Below are 19,953 nucleotides of genomic sequence, written 5' to 3'. Positions count from 1 at the left end.
GAACTAGTTCCTGAAGCGTATCGTCAAAGGTTCAGAAATTGGGTCAAGGGGGATAAGCAGACACATGTGGAGTTTATCCGTGAGTTAACTTCTCATTTTCAGCGGTGGTGCGCGGCAGCAAAGGTTGCAAGTTTTGACGGTCTTTGTGAACTCATTGTCTTGGAACAATTTAAAAACATTCTCCCTCAGCGTGTGGCCACTTATGTGAATGAACAGAAACCTTCCACCGCGTTTAGAGCTGCTGAATTAGCAGACGATTTTGTGTTGACACATAAGGGCAGTTTTACTGAGAAGTATTCTAGGGGTGATTGGAAACGTGGAGAAGACGATGGCTATGCCCGCGGTGGTGCAAAGTTTTCACCAGGCTCCTCCCGTAGATTTGTAGGTACAGGGCGACCCGAGGGGGCCAAAGTGGACCTATGTCATTATTGCAGAGGAGAGGGTCATTGGAAGGAGCAGTGTCCGTTGCTGGAAACTAAGGGGAAGCCTCGTTTGGCACCACTTGCTCCAGCCATGTGTTGTTCTGCCGTGTTGAAAAAAAACCCGTTGGGTGTAGGCTCGGGCATGGTGCCTGATAGGAAGCCGATTTGTGCTGACCCGGATGCGGGTTCTGGTTTTGAGCCGTTCATCACTGAAGCGGTTGTATCAGTAGTCGGTAGTGACAAATATGTGCCAATTAAGGTGTTGCGTGATACAGCGGCTAAATACTCATTCATTGTTGAGTCAGTGTTGCCTTTTTCGTCAGAGACAGAAACGGGGGATTTTGTGCTGATGAGGGGCATGGAGATGGGCTTGATTCCTGTGCGACGTCATACAGTAGTGCTGGATTGTGAGCTGGTACGGGGAGTTGTGTCTATTGGCGTGCGTCCCGCGTTGCCACTTGATGGGGTACATATGATTTTGGGCAACGATCTCGCTGGTAGTGCTGTGTGGGCTGGTGTGCCACCGCCTGTGGTGGTTTCCAGGCCGGTGGCATCTGGGGAGTCAGATGAGAGTGGTTTGCAATTTCCAAGTGTGTCTCCAGTTTATAATATTGCATGCGTGCAGAGCCGTAGGATGTCCACTGACCTACCTGTTTCGGAGTCTGGAAAAAGTGGTCCAGCAAGGTCCTTTGACTTTGAGATCGAGACAAAGAAGAAGGAGAAGACAGTCAAAGTGGTGAAGGAGAAGAAAGAGAGGAAACCCCGCAAAGCGAAGGAGAGGAGGCCGAAGGAGCGAAGGAGAGGAGGCCGAAGAAGAGAAGGCCGAAGGAGGTCGGCGAGGCCGATGAGCGCCTACATGCTGTGGCTCAACGCCAGCCAACCCAAGGAGGAGTGGGACATAAAGGCAGTGGAGGCGAAGAAGCAATACGAAGTCGCAAGGCTGGAGTTAAAAAGAAGGATGTTGGGTTGTCGTGGACCCCTTTGGGGCCCCGTCTTAAGGGGGGGGCTGTGATGCCCCTGTGGGTCCATCAGTAGAGAGGGTGTGGCTTGTCTGTCTGTGCTGCATTGGCTGCATTGATTGCACTGATTGCAGTAACTCAGGGCACCTGGGTCTGGTGCTCTGCAGCTATATTAAAGCCTCTCTGCTCCTGTCTGGGCTCTCTGCTTTTCCCTGCAGGCACTCCGGTTTTGTTGAGTATGAGGTTCTTCAGTTGCTTTACTTTGTGCACTTCAACACTCTCACACACATACATTTCCATACAATCCTCACCCTGCATTTACATTACTGATACCACTGACATCCACACCTCATACTTTACTGGTTTTGACTTAATTTGATTTGTTTGTCCTAAATAAACATATTTTGTTAACCGTCAACATGGTGTGTCTCCTTTTTGTTGTGGCCTTTTGAGCCGGGTCATAACAATTACCGATTAAAATATATTGAGTTGCATGCTTTCGTTAATCCTGTGTTGATCCTCCATTTAGTGGACATTGTTTATTTACATTAATTAAGCCCTTTTAACTTCAGGTATTTGAAGTTGATTGAAAAGAAACTTTTTTATTTTTGCAAAGTTCTATACTGGTTAATCACCCCTAAAGATAATGATTTTGGAAAAATGACAGGGTTTATTTGTTGTTGACTTTTTAATTTCAGTGTAAACAGAAACACATTGTCCTTTTCAGACCTTGCACCAAAAAAGGATGGTGTTTATTTTTACATTGTGTCTTTTGTCTCCTGTTGTAAAGGTTTGTGGATTTGAGTCCAGTGTGATGACCCGACATTCACCCTCTCCAAAATACATCCACATAGCACATAAAAAGACAACACAAGGCCACTATGACCTCAATAAATAAAAATAAAACATTGTGACAAAGTCTATGACACAACATAAATGCTTCAACAATTTACTTTTTGTCCCATTTGTGCAAATTAAAGGGACATTTTGCCTCTGATGTTTTGTTTGTCGTGTCTGTCCTGATAATGTGTCTAGTCCATTTATCACCATATTGACGGATACATCATCCTCCTCTTGTTCAGAGTGTGCAGTGTTGATGTGTGATTGCACTCAGTAGAAATGTAGGCGTTCACTTAGCAATTTGTGTGAGCTCCTCACAATGTCTGCCCTGCAAAAGAATGCATTTCTGCTTGGCAGACAAATATACAAAAGGTCAAATCTCAACATCCAATCGTAAAGAGAAAATGTGTTTTTGGCACAGAGTAATCAAAACTGTGTAGTACCGCAAGCTCAAATTGATTCCTTGTTTTTCAACCAGGAAATTAAATGTTTAATGTAAGTGTTAAAGATTTACACTACAGTGTTAGGAAGTAGTGGCTTGTAATTAAACATAAAATCAGTTATACCACAAACTTGGGAAAAGGGATGTTGTTGTTTATTGTTGCTTCTTTTTTACTATTGATTCTATACATCAATTTTTCTTCATTAAATATAAGTCGAGTATTTTTTTGTTGTTGCAGGTTTATGTACGTCCTCTAAACTAGTTGGCACCTTTTTGGGATAAAAAACAATTGAGTTGCATCTTTTGCTTACATGTCAAAAATGTTGTATTGTATTGTATTCTAACTGTGTCATTTTGATAATTTGTTTACAGAATACACTGAACTACTTTTTCAGCAGTACCAACTAGATGTATCCGAATGGTAGGGGAATGTTGGAGTAATATGTTGTTTTCAAAGCTATACTTTCAAAGTACCATCCCAACATTGTCTATTTATCAACCCTACATCATCAAGGTAGAGTTCATGCACAGCTGATTGTGTTTAGACAGTGAAACTCTGCAGCTGGAGCAGAAATCCCACAGAAGCTGTTATCAGCAGCTTAACGTTGTTCACACAGACATGTAGTGCTAGTGGTCGAAATCACTTTGTTGTCAGTTGTCTCCTCTCCTCATTGTGTGAGTGGGTGTTTCTCAATGTCAAGGAAGGATAGAGCCACTATTTCACGGATGCTACGTCATCGAATCCCGCCGAAGGACTGTTCCAATGTACGGATAAGGATCCTTGGAATTCTACCAAGGACTGAGTCCGAATTCGTTGCGGGAAATTTCGAGGATGCACATGTGTATCCTCGGCGGTCTTAAAAGCCCCACAATGCTTTGGGCACGGAACAATTTCCCAAATCTTTGGCGGAAAATGGCTGAATCCAGGCAGTACACATTTTAATGTAAGTATGTTCAGTGGCGTAGTAACTGTGCATATGTCCTTTTGTGAACGCAAACCGAACCTTCTGAAAAATGAAACAACGTAACAAACTGTCGTCTGGTGCGCACCAGAGAAGCGCAGCCCGTCCACACGGCGGCGTGCGTTGAAGCTTCAACGCTTCTGCCCATTCACTTTGAATGGGGTGACTTCACGCTTTGCCGAACTGCATTGTGGGAGCGTTGCTTCGCTTTGCTCGCATTGCTCGCTTCAAAAGTTGAGCAATGTTCAACTTTTGAAGCTTCGGCGGAAGCCAATCAAATCATATGCCAGTACAAGCTCTAGCCAATCAAACCGCGTGCTTGTGTGTCCGGGGCGGGAGATTCATGTGATTGGTTGTTGGTCGAGTTTCAGACAAGCTCACCGGCAAGCTTCAACGCACGCCGCCGTGTGGACGCTGCGTAAGGTGTGAATCAGACCTTAGAGTATTTTGCTCCTAAATACATAATTAAAATGAACCTTGTTTTGACTTTGCCTCTTTTGTAGATATGTGTGGTTTATGCTACAATGTGCACCAATGTGTAAAAAAGGTTTTCAGACATTGACAACAAGTATGATATATGAATACACATTTTATTATTGATTGGTGATGGTGATTTTATGATTTTCTTATGGCTGCTTATCCTCCAGGACTTTTGCAAGGCTGCAAACAGAAGGAGAACGTTTTATGTTGGTTCTGTCCTGGAGAGATGATCATTTTACAAAATACAGTTACTCAAGTACGATCTTCGCAAATCAGTTATGAGTCTTCAAATAAATCGCGCTCAATTTAAGGCGGGGCCTCTCATATGATGCACACCTGCACACTTGCTAGCCTGTTCCATTCTTCGTTCTCTGAATGCCAGGAAGGATTCTTGCCTAGCCTCTGAAGGACCTGGGTGTTTCTCAATGTCGAGGAGGCTTCCTAGGACATGTCTTCCGAGTCAGGTCCTTCAGAAGCGAGGCAAGAATCCTTCCTAGCCTCGGATAACGAAGAATGGTGGAACAGGCTAACAGGTGTGCAGATGTGCATGATATGCGAGGCCCCGCCTTAAATGGAGCGCGATTTCCGCCAAAGATTTGGAAAATTGGTCCGTGCGCAAAGCATTGTGGAGATTTTAAGACCGCGGAGGATACACATGTGCAGCTTCGAAATTTCCCGCAACGAAGGACGCTGGCCTCGGTAGAATTCCAAGGATCCTGGACATTGGAACAGTCCTTCGGCAGGACTCAATGACGTAGCATCCTTGAAATAGTGGCTCTGGGGGAGCCTTCCTCGACATTGAGAAGCACCCCCTGACTCGGAAGACATGTCCTACCAAGGAAGTGTCCTCGACATTGAGAAACACCCCCAGACTCATCCTCTTTAGCTTTGAATTCATCCTCTGCCTGTACGCTGTTGACTGTGAAGTGTCTGAAATGTCGCTGAGCTCTAGTGCTCGCCTGAGGCAGAAACAAGAGAACCAAACTCAATTGTTTTTAGTTAAAAAGGAGAATTGGCTTATAATGGGAGTCAATCGCTGTGACAATTAGAATAGATGCAGAGTATGAGGGAGGAAACTGCAGCAGGACGGATGTGACAATGATCTTTGGATGCTAAGACCTTTAGCAAATGGCAGAGTGAGTGCATTGATGCCCTTGAGAACTACATTGTAATAATACCTCTCTGAACTATAATTAATCACAGATAATGAAATCCCTTAAAAACTTCCAAATAACCTTTTCATTCATGATGCCAATTTGTCAGCTTTCATTAGTTCCCATCCCACTGAGATTGAGACATTGACTGTTTCTACTTGTTTCATTGCATGAGGTTTCAAACAGAGATCAATCTAATGGCGCATTTCCACTGCAGCGTATAGCACGGTTTAAGCGTGCCGTGCCAAACCCGGCCCGTTTTTTGTTGCGTTTCCACTAGGGGTAATTCCGGCTAACGGGTACCTTTTCACAGTTTTTCTAGCCCTCCAAAATCGTGGTTCTTTCCGGGCCAACAACCGGGCTGAATATGCTAAACTAGTGACGTGAGTGGCTACAACTACAACACAATGAACATATTTCATAGTCATTTAATTGTAATACACGTTTCAAAATGATGCCGAAGTAACAACATACTGATACCGCTTAGTAAAAACCATGAATTAATGCTTTGACAAGTCTGCAGACAGACGGCAGGCGAAAACCTTTTAAAATGCGTGTTGTCTGAATGGAGATTGGCTAAGCTAACGTTTTATATGCTCTGACCGTCCACACTCACAACAACAGCCTATACAGACATAAATAAACCAGCGACTGTATTCGCCATGACACAAGCAGTCTGTGGTTTGTACTTGTTTAACTTTTGTCTAGTTTTTGAGCAGATATGAGGAGCCGTGAGCTCTTATTGCTAACAGATAACGGCTGATGCTTGGTTTTGTGGTTCGCATTGAAGATTACGTCACGCCTACACTGCGTTACTATAGTTACTGCCCTAGCTACTAAACTGTAATGGAAACAGCATAAAGTGAGCCTGGCCTACCAAGGCCTAACTATACCGTACTAAGCCATGCGAGGCCCTGCAGTGGTTGAAAATTGATGAAAGGTTATTTAAACGTTTTTTTATTAATGTTCTAAAATAGTTTGGGCCCCTGTCAGTCACAGGCCCTTAGAATCGTCCTAACTTTTCACCCCCTTACGGCCCTCCTGGGTCTCAGATATTACAAATATATACAAAACATGTCTATGATGTGTTTTGCTCAAAATACCAAACAGATCATGCATTTTAGACATCCCTCATATCCCTCTATTTCAGCCCTGTTAGAGAAGTGCTGACTCTGGGTCAGTAGCTGCTGGCCCCACCCCCTTTTGAGCACGTCAAGGCAAGCTGTGAGCTGCAGAGGGAAGAGAGAGATTTCTAACAGCAGATACAGCTAAATGCTGCCGTAATTAAACGCCATATCATTTTCCAAACCACTTCAAGGATTATTATTGGGGTTATTATTAAAAAGTATGGAGCTTGTAGAGTATTCACAGTTGGTCTCTGTTGTCCTCCTACAGACAACGTACCTGAATGTAGGGCTCTACAGGGGTTGAACCCGTACCCAGGGGTTCTCTAGTTTGGTTCTGATAACTGCCATGTGTTTGTAATGTTGCTCCGTCACTATTAAGGTTATTAAACCAAGTTCCAAGATAAACATGACTCGTTTATGAGAACATAAAACAGAGCTCAAATGCTTTTTCTCTTGTGGGTTTACCACAAGGTGTTTTTTTATTTCCTGTTTTTTTACACATGCTCTCTGCAGTACAGGTTAGCTCTGAGTGTTAGCGATGCTTGCTAATGTAAACAAAGTCCATATTACTTCCAAAACCCGTTGCGCATTGTTTCTGATAGCGACGTTTCTGATAGGGCCGTCGGTCAAAAGCCAGCCCACTTTCCGATATTACCTCATATTGGCAGCAAATCAGGATCAGCTCCATTGTACCCCCGTTTTTAGAGATTTGGGCACGGAGGAAAAGAGAGAGGGCTTTGTGACACTGTGAGTTCCCTGACACACCAGGGACACATATTTATGTATAAAAGACATCAAAATGTGCATTTTGCATGATAGGAGACCTTTAAGTCAACCCACTGGTAAATATGTACATCATTTAGAAAAAGAACATTTGACGGACTTACTAAGTACTAAGAACTGTTGAAATGATTGCAAGTAAATGGTCTAGCAATTCTGGCAGCATCATTAGCTCAACTGCAAACTGTACGTTGATTTTTTTGAGCTAAACGCTAACTTCAGCATGCTATCATGATGACAGAAGAACCATTAAAAAAAATCTCCCGGGATAAGGTAACAAACAAACAAAAAGCATTGATATGTTTTGCGACAAAACGGTGAAGTGACAGACAAATGCATTTGATCCAGACCCTTTCCAAATATGACGGTATTCTTCTTTCAATACCTCACCGGCTCTTTGAACGTGAATGCATTAGTGTAAGAGTCCTTCACATTGCTCTCAACAGAGCTCGGAAAATGTCAATATTCACTTTTTGCTTTCAAAGTGAACTTGAGTGTATGCTTCTTTCTGCCTGAATGCAGCTTTGACTGCAAAAAGAGACAAAAGAGAATATATTGCAAAGCAGATGTTAAATGACACATAAAGTAGCCTACTTTGTGAAAGCTCTAATGTTTCCCTCCGAACACTAAAAACAGATTACATATAAAGCACAATTAGCTTCTGTGGCTGTGACATCACTTCCAGGGCGCGTGACTCAAGGCTTTATCTCCATATAAACAACATGAGATTGGAATAGATCATTTCACAAAATGGTGTTTCTTTTGTACTCATTGAGTTCCAATCTACAGAGCCAAAACAATGAAAAGCACATCACAAGGGCATCGTTAATGTCCTATCACTCCAAAGATGACTGTAATTAGATGGAAAACCTTCTGGAACATTTTTATCAAAAACACTTCATTACTGAAAATGTCAACAAATAAAGTGCCATCCTGAGTACAATCCAAAGCAAACAAAGAACATTGACAATTACACTGTCAACAAATTAATTGGCAGGATTAAAAAAAAATCACAACACTGATCTTGACTGATGCTAAGAGACCAGACACTAGCTACATTGTAAACACACAGCAGGACAGGATGAAGATTATGTTTGCTGCTGTGAGTTTGTTTGTGACCCTCCTCCCGCTGCGGTCCTGCAATTTCCTCTAAATTATAATCAAAATACTACTTCAAACTCAACTATTATCGCCTGCATTTGAAGAAGGATTCAATAAAGCACAAGCTGTTTTTCTGGGCTGCTGAAGGTTAAAATATATTGCAAGTGGCCGCAGAATGGACACTTGTATTAATCTGTCGACATGGCTGCAGGTGTTTGTGCATTTATTGTATTAAAATTAGTGGTGTCCTTGTTCATAGCCTGCTGAGTATGTCAGTGTGATGTATGTGTTTGTTTTTGTGCCTTCACTGTGTGTGCAGTGGGACATGATTATGTATTTGTTGGACCCCCTGTGTGGCTCTGTGGTAGTCACGAGTGGCTAAACAAATAACCGACGTGTTAGCACACAGATGTTCGCCAGCTATGAGCAAACAAATTCAGATCTTTCATTTTCTCTGTGCCTGGTGTCGGCCAACTGCTTGTGATAAAGCAGAGGAATACAGAGGGATAATTACCACCAGGCAGCCAGGCGCGACGCCCACAGCAGGCTGTCTGGAGTTGACAATACTTCCAGGGCTTGGGCGTGTAAAGTTAAAGTGCTTTTAATTGGCTTAATTAACCTTTTGTCATACCTAGGCCTCATTTACATGCTCATCCAATTAGACTCTTGTATGAGGCATGAAAATCATCCAGGGCTCCAGAGGCGAAGTAGGAGGAAGCATAAAGAGGCAGAGATGGTTGAAGTTGGCTCTCAGTGCTGATTGAAGAGGAAGCAGTTCATGTAAAAAGTAACACTGATTTGTATGAACGAGGTAGTACAAAAATAAAATTAATCTTTTTGGAGAAATCCATTAGAACCATAAAATATAGGCTACAGTTAATATTTCATGTAAACAGTCAATTTTGTTTATATTTAATGGTTTATATTAGTGCTGTCAAAATTATTGCGTTAACGGCGGTAATTAATTTTTTGAATTAATTGCGTTAAAATATTTAACGCATTTAACGCATGTGCAGAATGGCCCGCCCCATACGTGCCACCAGTGGCAGCGCATGGCTGGGGTAGGCTACACCCATACCAAGAAATGGCTTAGCCCCACCATGAAAAATGATGTTAAAGTAAGCAAAGTAAAGTCTGCCAACTCGCGCGGAGTAAATTGCACAGACAGCAGTTAGTAAGATTGATTTCAGTAGCCACGGTTTTGAAAACTTTTGTCACGTAGTGATCGTCTTCTCAATAGAACATCTTTGATAACGGCGTGGTGTTGTTGCAGGAAGTCCCGGCGGAGGATACTTTTGCTGTAGTACAGGGCAGAGCCATATAATAGTAATAATATGGCTCTGGTACAGGGGTGCACACAGGGTGCGAACTGGAGGGGAGCAGGGGGAGCTATAGCTCCCCTAGTGGTGACATGAGCTCCCCTGGGAACATGGTTTGTGAAATTTGGGGGGAGCTCTCTAAAATACTGATATGATGACCAAATAAATTCCATTTTGGGCATGTTTTTTTTTTTCAAAGGTGTAAAATAAGTGAAATAAAATTATATTTAGAGTTTATGATTCATGAAAAAAGTTTCGCCTGCTTGCACGCTGCCCGCAGCTCCACCCACTACCCACTCACAAGCTCGTTTAGTTGGCACTGCATGTTTACCAGGCATTGTTGCTGCTGCTGAAAAAAACAACTTACTTTGGGCAATTTCTTTAAAAAGACGGCCAAACAACCTGATCAAGAAGACCAACCGAATGTAGCTGGTGGTAGCACATCGTACGTTGTGACTGCTGCTACAACAGAACCGAGAGAGGAGGGAGCTAAGGTCAGTGCTAGTGCTAACTTGACAGCTAACGTTAATTTGGGGGCTGAAGAGCTATGTGCATCGTTGTGTAGTGTGTGTGGCGTCGCGTCTCTCCAGGCAGTGAGAGGGTTGTGTTGTGCTATAGCTGTATTATTAATATTAATATTGTGCATGGTTCGTGCCGCTGGCTGCGCTTATCGCGTGTGTTCGGCTCTATGTAGGCTACAGCCATAATGTGAAACAATGTAGCCTGTTTTTGAGTCATTTTAAGTTGATTTCATTAAACAGTCAAACGTTACATTGGTGGTCCGTGGATTATTTATAATCAAGTTGATTGAAGTTTGCGTAGCCCATACATCCTCGAGAAATCTGTTGACATGAACATGATCCATCGGGACGTTTCATGTAAATGTAGACCTGTGGCACCACCCCGTGTGCAACAGATTTTCTCTTTATAATAGGCCTATGTCTGTGCTGTTGCTATTAATGCACGGATCAGCATTTACCCCCCCCCCCCACAAAAAAAAATCCCGGCTCCCCCGGAGACCGTAGTATAGTTCGCACACTGGGTGCACATAACTGGTACGCAGGTTATGTGCGTAATCTGAAATGCTACCGTCACTTGTGTCACAAAGCGCATTTGCGTACCGACGTACTTGTGAAGCTTTTCCAGAAGGCGGTTCGATCACCGTGTGCACAGACAGGGCTGCTGTTAACCGGTCTGTACAACGGAACTGTGCCAAAACTACGTCAACCGGCTGCGGAGGGAGACTCCCCCCTTCACTGGAGAACTGCGCTAAAACAGCTGATCACAACGTTCACACTCTGTGGTCACGAAGTACTCCACTAGCGCGCCCCCCCTCTGTCGACTTTCCGGAAGTACTCCCCCGTTGATAGAAATCAACACGTAATGAATTAAGACCCCACGGTTTGATGATTGATAGGTGTGTGGGTTGTCTTTCATTTTGACACACAGAAAAATGTTATAATAAACATAGATACTGTATGTTAAATGGATATATCCGCCTTCTTTCATTTATCTTTCCATTCCCACAACAATATACATACATAAATGGCATATTTTGGACATAGTTCGAATGGTGATTAATCATGATTAATTAATTTTTAAGCTGTGATTAATCTGATTAAAAATTGTAATCGTTTGACAGCCCTAGTTTATATATATGGTCTGTTTGGAAGCTTTACAGTGAGGAGTACGTTAGCCTATTAGCAAAAAGACTGTGAAGAGGGGGGAAAAGCTAGCAGCTTACAAAATATGCCCATTAGCTCCATTGAAGGGGACCTGTTATGCATTTCGAATTTTGCATTTTGCAAACCCAAAGTTCCTTCCTCTGCCTGAATCGCCTGCATTGTACTTCTTTGTTTACTTCCGTAACATAATGACATTGAAGGGGGAGACATCAAGGGGTTGACCAATCACAAGAGAGCCGACCAGCTAACCAATCAGAGCAGACTGCAGCTCTGGTTTCAGACAGAGGGTGAAAAGAGGTTCTGGAGCACATGAGAAAAATAAAGAGCTTTTTGAACATTAAAGCAAGGAGACATGCTCATGTCATTCTCCAACATGCAGTTACTTTTTGAATGGATGTATTTCTTGACTTTAGTTTAATAAAGTGTAATACTACACTGTAAAACAGTTCATGTCAGTTCAACTTGCAAATGAAAGTCCACCTGCTGCCTTGAAAAAGCAAATCAAGTCAACTTGAAGACAATCTTTGTTTCAACTCATTAATGCAAGTCAGTCTCGTTGATATGACTTGAAGGTTCTAGTTGTATTAACATTGTTTTTTAAGTTGTCTAAGTTGATTTAACTTTATACTTAGAGTTGAGACAACTACCAATCTTACATTATTAGGGCAAGAAAACTTTATTTACCTAGTCAAATAAACTCACATTTCAGTATTATAATAACTCACACTTTCAAGTTCTACATTTATATAACTCATAATTTCAAGTTAGGAAGATTGTAATAATGCATTTGTTTCAACTTAGATATATTAGTTGTATTGACTTCGGATAGCAAGTTTACATAAATGAATAATAATTCTTGCAGCGCATTTGTTCAGATATATAACATTTATTTAAAAAAAACATGTTATACATCAACTTATATCCAAAATGTAATTGGCAATAGAAAATGAAACCATACAATACACTTGCATGACCATGCTGCTGACCATACCTGAGTTAGTCAGGTCTCTCGCCTCACTGCAGTAACATACACACCTGAAACGTTGAGGTATGCACAGTTGCACACATATTCACTTAAAAATGAAACCCGAACAAGACATCACACTACTTTTAAAACACCCATCAACAGAGGATGACAGCTGGCCCCAAGGACACTGGTCATACGACACACGTTTTCTCATCTCTGACACTGACTGCGTGACCTAGGCATTTTTAAATTTTTGCTTGGGTACACTGAAGCCGAGATGGAGATATGCAGAGTAAGATCTATGGTCTGCTGTCAAAACTTTACAAACTACACTGCTGAAAACAAGAACAATATATAGAATAACAGTCCAAAACAGAAACTCCCTTCTTCCAGGAGCTATGACAGTCATTTGTTTAGAGGTGATATCTCAGCAGTTTATTTCTGAGTCCATGGATTCTTGCAGAGCACTGGTCTGGTTTGATGGTCATGATGACCTTTTGAAGGAACTCAAAAGAGTATTTCATGTTGCGGGGGTACTCGAGGTTGAGGCAGTAGATTGCCCCCATTAACATGGCAAAGCCTGTGGGCACATCTCGGAGGTCATGTAGGATGATCTTCTCTTCTACCACCACGGCCACATTGAAGACTTCCAGAGGAAATGAGTCAAGCAGAGGGCCTTCATGTCCAATCAACAGTCCAACCTGCATTCCTTTCAGGATCACATCGAGGGTTTCTCCATGAGCCTAATAACAAAGACACATACATCTTAATTGACTGTTCCAAACTTGAAATAAAAACACGACAAATTGCAAGGTCATCATTTTTTCAGTAATTATTGCAATCCCTAAATTAACAATAGTAATACTTAAACAATACACACTATTGTAACACTGAACATTATATTGGCTATGGCAAAACCTCAAATTAAGCGAGAGAAAAGTAAATGTATAATATAAGTAATATAGTGACTTACATCACACATCCTGATAACGTTGGAGGAATCCTCTGCAAAAAATATTGGAAGACCGAGTAGGGCAGCCGTTCTTCTGCTCTGGTTTGTGTCCTCCAAGGGGAAAACAGACAAGGGTAGGTAAATATGATAGCCAAGCTTGAATCCTTATCTTTGCACATTTTTGGTAATAGTTTCTCTGTAAAATACTTGCCTCTTTCTGAAGACACTGCAGAACACCACTCATGGCCGACCTTCTTCCAGATGCTACAGCAGCTTTGTAAGCCTCCAACAGACTTGGAACCATGGCATCTAGTCCTTCCAGCAAAGATTTCAGCAGGTCTTTGGTGACGATTCTGCTGAACTCGGCACATAGCTAAAACAGACAAAAGAACAGAGAAATTACATGAGTGAGAGAAAAATAAGAGCACCATGTAACAGCTGTAGTAATTTAAAGAGAGGAATCCAAAACATAACGGCAAGAAATAGTACATGCTTTATGTTGTTGACGTATAATATCCTATAGTTCAGTAATAGTAGTTGTACCACATTGAAAGTCCTCAATTATAATTAAATGATGGAGTATATGATATTATACTCCATTACTTATGTAATAGTATTATCAGCAACTTAAGTAGAATTATTCATCTTGCAGTAAAATATGCCCTTTTTATTTTTGTGTTATAGCTGAAGGTACAAAAATATATTGTGTAGAAGTAAACAATTGCACAAACTGCACCCGATTAGCAAAGGATTACCTGTCTCTGACCAAACAATGCAGGCCATCTCTCCATGACAGCAGAGATCAGTGGCTCATCACCGATGATCTCCTTTCTTCGCTGTGAGAATGTTGCGATCATCAGTTCACCCAGAAGCTGTAAATCGGAGTCCTTCTTCTGCACTTCCAGTGCCATGGTATTGCGATCTTTCTCTGACTTCCCAGTAGTCTGTCCCTCAGGTGGCTCTGGCAGGTAGTGGATCTCTCCTTTTTTTGACTTTTTGACTGGCTTGTGGTTTTCCTCGCCCCTTTTTCTTTTATTTACAAGAACTTCAGGGCATCCAGCTGCCATCATTCTCTGACGGTAATTGCCCATCTTGAATCTCAAACTAAATACCCAGCAATACCACCCTCTACCTGACCCTGGCTCTTTGAGACATGGGTGCTTTGCAACAAGAGCTTTTGCTACACTTTCATAATGGTCTTTGTTGGGATAGGCTGTGATTTTAGATATGATATCCGCAAGTCTGTCCAGTATTTCACTTTTCACACCCTTTGAGATGACCATCACAGTTTGATCCTGGGCATACGCATCATTTGCTGCTCTCAGCTGATACTCAACATCATGGGAGAAAGCTGGAACAACAAAAGGATCGGGCCATTCTGTCGATTGACTGCTACTTGGGGAATCAAAGCTTACAGTATCCAGTGTTGAGTCAGAAACCACCTCAGAAGATGTGAACAAAACCTTCAGAGTGGCTCGTTCCGCTGGTAGCTCCTTAATGTCTGTCAAATTGCAGAGCTGATTCCCAAAGTCCGAATCTTCAAACTGTAAAATGAAGTTCCCTCAGAGACCAAGAGTGTTGCGCAGTTTTGCACACAGATCATCAACTGATGAGGGAACATCTTCTAGGGTGACCCGCCTTATATCTTCAGGTGAGAGGATAACTCTGAGAAGCATCATTGAGGTGTCTGCATCAGCTGAAACACAGTTAACAATATAGAAAACACTTTATCATCAGGAAATAAACACTGGAAGTGAATTGAAAATAAGTTGCACGTAATACAATTTACGGAAGACACTAAAAAAACCAACCAGTCCAACTTTACCTTAATTTAACATGAATGTCCTTGGAGTGACAAGCAGCTTTCCTTCCACAAGGTATGCAGCAAGAGGGGTGTAGTCATTCAGATTGTCAGGCTCGACAACCACAGTCACTGCAGGGTCTCTTCTGGCAAGTTGGAAACACCCGAGATGAATCACGAAGGCTGCTGTGAATAGTTCCATAATGAATGATATGCAGCAATCCACTACACAGATATCGAGTACTCTCCCAAAATCTGGCAGTCCACTTGTCCGTCCAACTGAGAGCACCATTCCTTTCGAATATTTTGTCCCATTTAAGTAAACAGTGGAGGTGAGAGAAACAGAGTTCAGATCTTGAAACTTACTCCTTAAGGCCTCTCTGATAGCAACATCTAAGATGTCCACAGATACGATTGATGATTTCCCAGTCTCAATGCTTGGTTTGAAAATTGTTGGCATCTCCAAATAATATGCCAACATCAGCTGATGTCTTGTGGCTAAAGTGTGCAGAATATTTTTGAAGTTGCCAGTATTGCGAACCACCTGTTTGAAGAAAGAATGTTTGGCCTCAAATCTTATTGTCCAGAACTCAATTGGTGGACCAAATTTCTTGATCAGTACAGGATAATGTTCAAGATAATGATGCTTGGGACGTAATCTTGTACCAGGAAATATTTCCAATAGCAACTGTCTGTGGTCAGAGATTTTTGCTTGTAGGTAGCACAGGGTTTCTGTTGTGAATGAGGGGCTGGATAGTAGCTCCACAATGTCTTTCAGTTCAAGGATCACAGACCAGGTTTTTTCACTTTCTGGAATTCGGTGGCCGATCAGCAGTGGAAGGAATCTCAAAAGTGCCCAGTTCTCATGTCCATTGCCACCAATAGTTCCATTTTTGTAAAAGTTTGCATGTATTGCTTGAGGCCTGTTAGTTTTGTCATTAAACTGAAAAGGGAATGATCCTATCCTTTCATTAAGGTCATTCAAAGTGAAATACTTTTTAGCAATCAGATCTGAAAGACACATGCACAGTTCCACAGGTACAATTCCTTCGAACAAATCATGAAGAAAATCCGGTGGAAACCCTTTTGCAGGATGAAAGTGAGCAAGTCTTCTTAAAGGACAGTCTCTTTTTAAACCATCAACACATGAGGCATCAGTTGTCTTGAGCACATTAACAGCTTCATCATACAAATGTGGTGTTCTCAAAGTAAAAGTCCCACTTCTGACATCATACTTCTGAATATCTGCACGGCTAGCCAAACAAAATCTGCAACATTTCTCCACATTGAAAGACTCTTGGTATCCAGCAAGTGAGTGTGCACCTAAGTTATCAGCAGACACATACAAAACAGTACCTTTCACATAAGAACCAAGTCCTTGTACAAATATACCGATGGTCTCTAAATGCTCAAGATCTCTTATCAGTGGTTCCAAAACCTTGCCGTAACCATATTGTTTTAAGTGTACAGTTTTGCACAATATAGCTAGATAAATTGATGATAATGTTGATCTAAATTGTAATGGTATGTTGGATAACACCCAATAAATGCCACACACTTTGTGTTTCTTTTTTGAAGTCCCCAACAGATTACAAACTTCAAAATCATCAATGTATAAGCCAAGAGCAATTCCTAATTCTTCAGTGAGAAGTTTGTTTTCTTTAAAGTATTCACCATCTTGAAATGAACTGTAATGACCTTCCCGTCTTCCCATTGACTTCTGTAATGATTGAAGAATCTCAGTTCTTTCAAACAACTTACTTAACAGCTCTAAAATAGGAACATAAACAAATGAATGGTTTTTTTTCTTGTACATTTAGCACATACTCGACGGGTTCAATGACTGTAAAGTTTTTTTTATAAAATGACTGCCTTTTACGCTCTGTGCCCAAAGGTCCCTGTCTTGAAAGAAATGTCAGTGGGTTTAAAGATTGTATTTCATCAGACAATTCTGTAACAACAGAGGCATCAACTACACAGTTATTTTCCTCCAGAACCTTCTGTATAATTTCTTTGATATTTTGATCAGCAAGTTCTCCAATGTCAAATAACTCATCAATTACTTCCTGTATTGCTGAATTAGAAACATGTAAAATGGTTTGCATGCGGAGGAATAAGGATGCAAACTTATTTTTAATGGTCTCTCTATTTTCAAGAAGACCTTCAGCACCAGGTAGAGAATCATATGAAGGTGATGCCTCAGTATCAGAAACAGAATCCTCCCTGATTACAGTATTTGTATGTCCATGCTGTACACAAAGCCCTGGTCTAAGACTATTTAGGGTGGAACATTTATGATAGCGGCTTCTATGAGCAGTAAAGGTTGATAGTATACTCGACTTGAATGAGCAGTCCTACGAATGGACATTTAACTGTTTCCCTGTTCCTCAAATGAGTCTTTAAATGAGCTAAATATGTGTTAATGTCACTAGGCTCTGAGAATGAACACAAATCACAGCATAATTTTGACACACATTTGTTAGCTTCTTTAACATGTTCTTTCAAATGTTTTTTAAGTAAAGCTTGGGTTTGAAAGCTGTTCAAACAGTCTTCATAAATACAGACAAGGCCTGAACACCTTCGATGATGTCCGTGACGCTGTTTATAATGCTGAATTATTCTTCCTTGCCAATTGGAGGAGAACGTACAAAACTTACATTTCCACTTCATGAACTGGACATGCTCGTTCACACCTGTAACACAAAATAAATGCACGTTATTTACCTTGATATTGACCTTCCACAAATATATTGGTATCAGCATTTATGTTTTCATATCAGCAGAGATGAAAAAAATGGCAATTTTTTTTACAATAAAGACAATTATGCTCGGGGTGATTCAAATGTACGTTCCAGTGTTCAGGTTACATTTGTAATGGCAGTTGCCCCCTATGTCTTCAAATCATACCACAGCAGTAGTGCTGCGTACCTGGACTCACATTCAGGTTCAGGTCCGGACTCAAGTCCAGAGGTTCGGGTTCAGGTCCGGACTTATAAGTCCGGACCTGAACCCATGTCTTGTGTCAAGTTGTGTGAGTAACTAAAGTGAACTTATTGTGAGCTAATTATCAATTTAAAATTAACAATAATCAACTCAAATTCAAACTCATCAGGTTTATTGTGCTCCCATCTAACTTGTGTCCACATTTCTCTACAAAGTACAATGTAGAAAAAACACTTTTTGCCACTTAGTCTACAAATGACTTATGACAGCAACTACAGTGAACTACTACAAAGTTCAAACATTTATTTCATTTACCAAACTAAAGTAACCAAACAGTCCCTGAGCTGACTGAGCCTAAATCCCTAAAACGTTGCTGAAAGGTAGAGTGTAGAGTAGACTATACGCATTACACTGTTACACACCTACTATACAGTATAGGCTACACTGTAGTGACTGTACAGTCAGAGTGTACTGTCTGTACATTTTCTACAACTCTACATGTGTACATACTACATACATAGTGATGTACATACATACTGTTAGAAATTAAAATCAATGTTGATATGGCGTAATTTTGAATTAAATCACTATTTAATTTAAATCAGTTTTATTCTGAATAAAACGGAAGTTCACACTATTAACTTAACTAATACTTTTATTCTGAAAATTCTTCACTTCCGGTTAGCATTAGCATGTGGCGAAAGGCTACGTTTCAAACCGTGAATCGAAGGTGAAATGACATGTGATGTTGTACACTGAGCACACTGGGATTAGCACTCATTTATTGACGCTGAATAACGTTTATCAGGGAATGTTTAAATAACAACAGACACCAGAATATACGTAAGTGCTAGTTTTTTTGCGAGTCCAAGTACCGGTTCCCGACGTTCCGGTTTTAACCGGACTTGAACCGAAACTTTTTACAAGTCCAGTACCGGTTCGGCTTGCCGGTACGCAGCACTACACAGCAGTAGTGAGTTTCATGCAGCAGAGCGGTCAAAGATGTCACTGTTTGTTGTGTTTTTAATATTACGTTATTATACAGGGCCGCCCCTCCTTATACGCAGATCACGCAGAAGCAGACTGAGGTGAGGCAAAATGTGGCTCATTTTGCGGAGGAGCCTCATCTGAAGCGCACCTACAGCGCGCCACAGTTTCGCCGCTGTGAGGCTCCACTAGCTCCCCTGACTTCAATAGAGTCTGTCTGCAGACCGGAGCAAGGAGGCGTTTCCTATAGGGGCGTTTCCTATAGGGGCGTTTCCTATAGTGAACGACGGGAGCCGGCTCTCGCCCGCGAACGAGACGTTTTTTGTTTTGTTTTGCGGAGGGATCTAGATCGGCATGAAGGCACATTATGCAATGTGCAATGTGGACATTATCCCGCTTATTACACATGGCCACATTCTCAACAAAGTAACGACATGACTCCCAATAATAATTGAAATGCTTTTATGGATTTAGAAAAAGATTTTATTGATTTAAAAATAGTTTTTTGTATTGATTTAAATTGACATGCATCCGCTAAGAAAAGTAGTCCGTTGTTACTGTTTGAACTAACGTAACAACGGCAGGAACTGCTTCTATAGTGTTTTTGAGGAGCTTTTTGATTACAGATTTGAAAACATCGTTGCTTGCTTTAAAAGTAGCACAATTCATTATGTCAAACCTTGAAAGATATCCCTGCCCTAATGCCAAAAGTAACTGGCAACTGAATATATGTCGCCGTAGCTATGATGTCTATGTCTGGACCGCTGCGTAAAAAGGAGGGTTTCTGACCCATTACTTCTCTTCCTACTTTTTGTCCCCCTCTTCTCCCCGCTGCAGCCTAGCAGTTGATCTCAAAGCACGCTCCCCTCTCCTGCAGGGAGAAAAACTATATTTATATACTTTATATAGGTTGATACAGTAGCCCCTTTTTTTAAATAGTTTTTATAGGTGTTGCCATCTGTTTTGTGTAGCGTGGTTCTACAAGCAAGTCAACATTAATTGGGTGGTATCAGAGAGTTACACGGGTCTGTA

At 41.4% G+C, this 19,953-nt stretch overlaps 1 protein-coding gene across 3 annotated transcripts; it reads right to left on the bottom strand.

Annotated features, from left to right (window-relative positions):
* Positions 1-12,186: 12,186 nt before the first annotated feature.
* On the bottom strand, positions 12,187-17,686 carry LOC117446269 (sterile alpha motif domain-containing protein 3-like). Of its 3 annotated transcripts, XM_071203295.1 has the most exons (6): positions 17,649-17,664; positions 15,016-15,177; positions 13,946-14,886; positions 13,402-13,563; positions 13,212-13,301; positions 12,187-12,981 (listed from the first exon to the last, which is right to left on the bottom strand). In XM_071203295.1, the coding sequence occupies exons 3-6, from the start codon at positions 14,471-14,473 to the stop codon at positions 12,652-12,654; spliced, it is 1,110 nt and encodes a 369-aa protein (XP_071059396.1). In that variant the 5' UTR covers positions 14,474-14,886; positions 15,016-15,177; positions 17,649-17,664; the 3' UTR covers positions 12,187-12,651. The 3 variants fall into 3 exon arrangements, with proteins under 3 accessions (XP_071059396.1, XP_033938247.1, XP_033938248.1); XM_034082356.2 differs by lacking the exon at positions 15,016-15,177 and having other exon boundaries at positions 17,649-17,686; XM_034082357.2 differs by lacking the exon at positions 17,649-17,664 and having other exon boundaries at positions 15,016-15,873.
* Between the last annotated feature and the right edge of the window lie 2,267 nt (positions 17,687-19,953).

Source organism: Pseudochaenichthys georgianus, chromosome 5 (genome assembly GCF_902827115.2).
Source record: "Pseudochaenichthys georgianus chromosome 5, fPseGeo1.2, whole genome shotgun sequence".
NCBI lineage: Eukaryota > Metazoa > Chordata > Actinopteri > Perciformes > Channichthyidae > Pseudochaenichthys > Pseudochaenichthys georgianus.
This window is presented reverse-complemented; position numbering and strand designations above follow the sequence as displayed.

Coding starts and splice junctions, on each gene's coding strand:
- LOC117446269 (XM_034082356.2), bottom strand. CDS start 14,473: ATGGTCATCTCAAAGGGTGTGAAAAGTGAAATACTGGACAGACTTGCG. Junction 13,564..13,945: donor CATTGTTTGGTCAGAGACAG/GTAATCCTTTGC, acceptor TGTCTGTTTTAG/CTATGTGCCGAGTTCAGCAG. Junction 13,302..13,401: donor TGCAGTGTCTTCAGAAAGAG/GCAAGTATTTTA, acceptor TTCCCCTTGGAG/GACACAAACCAGAGCAGAAG.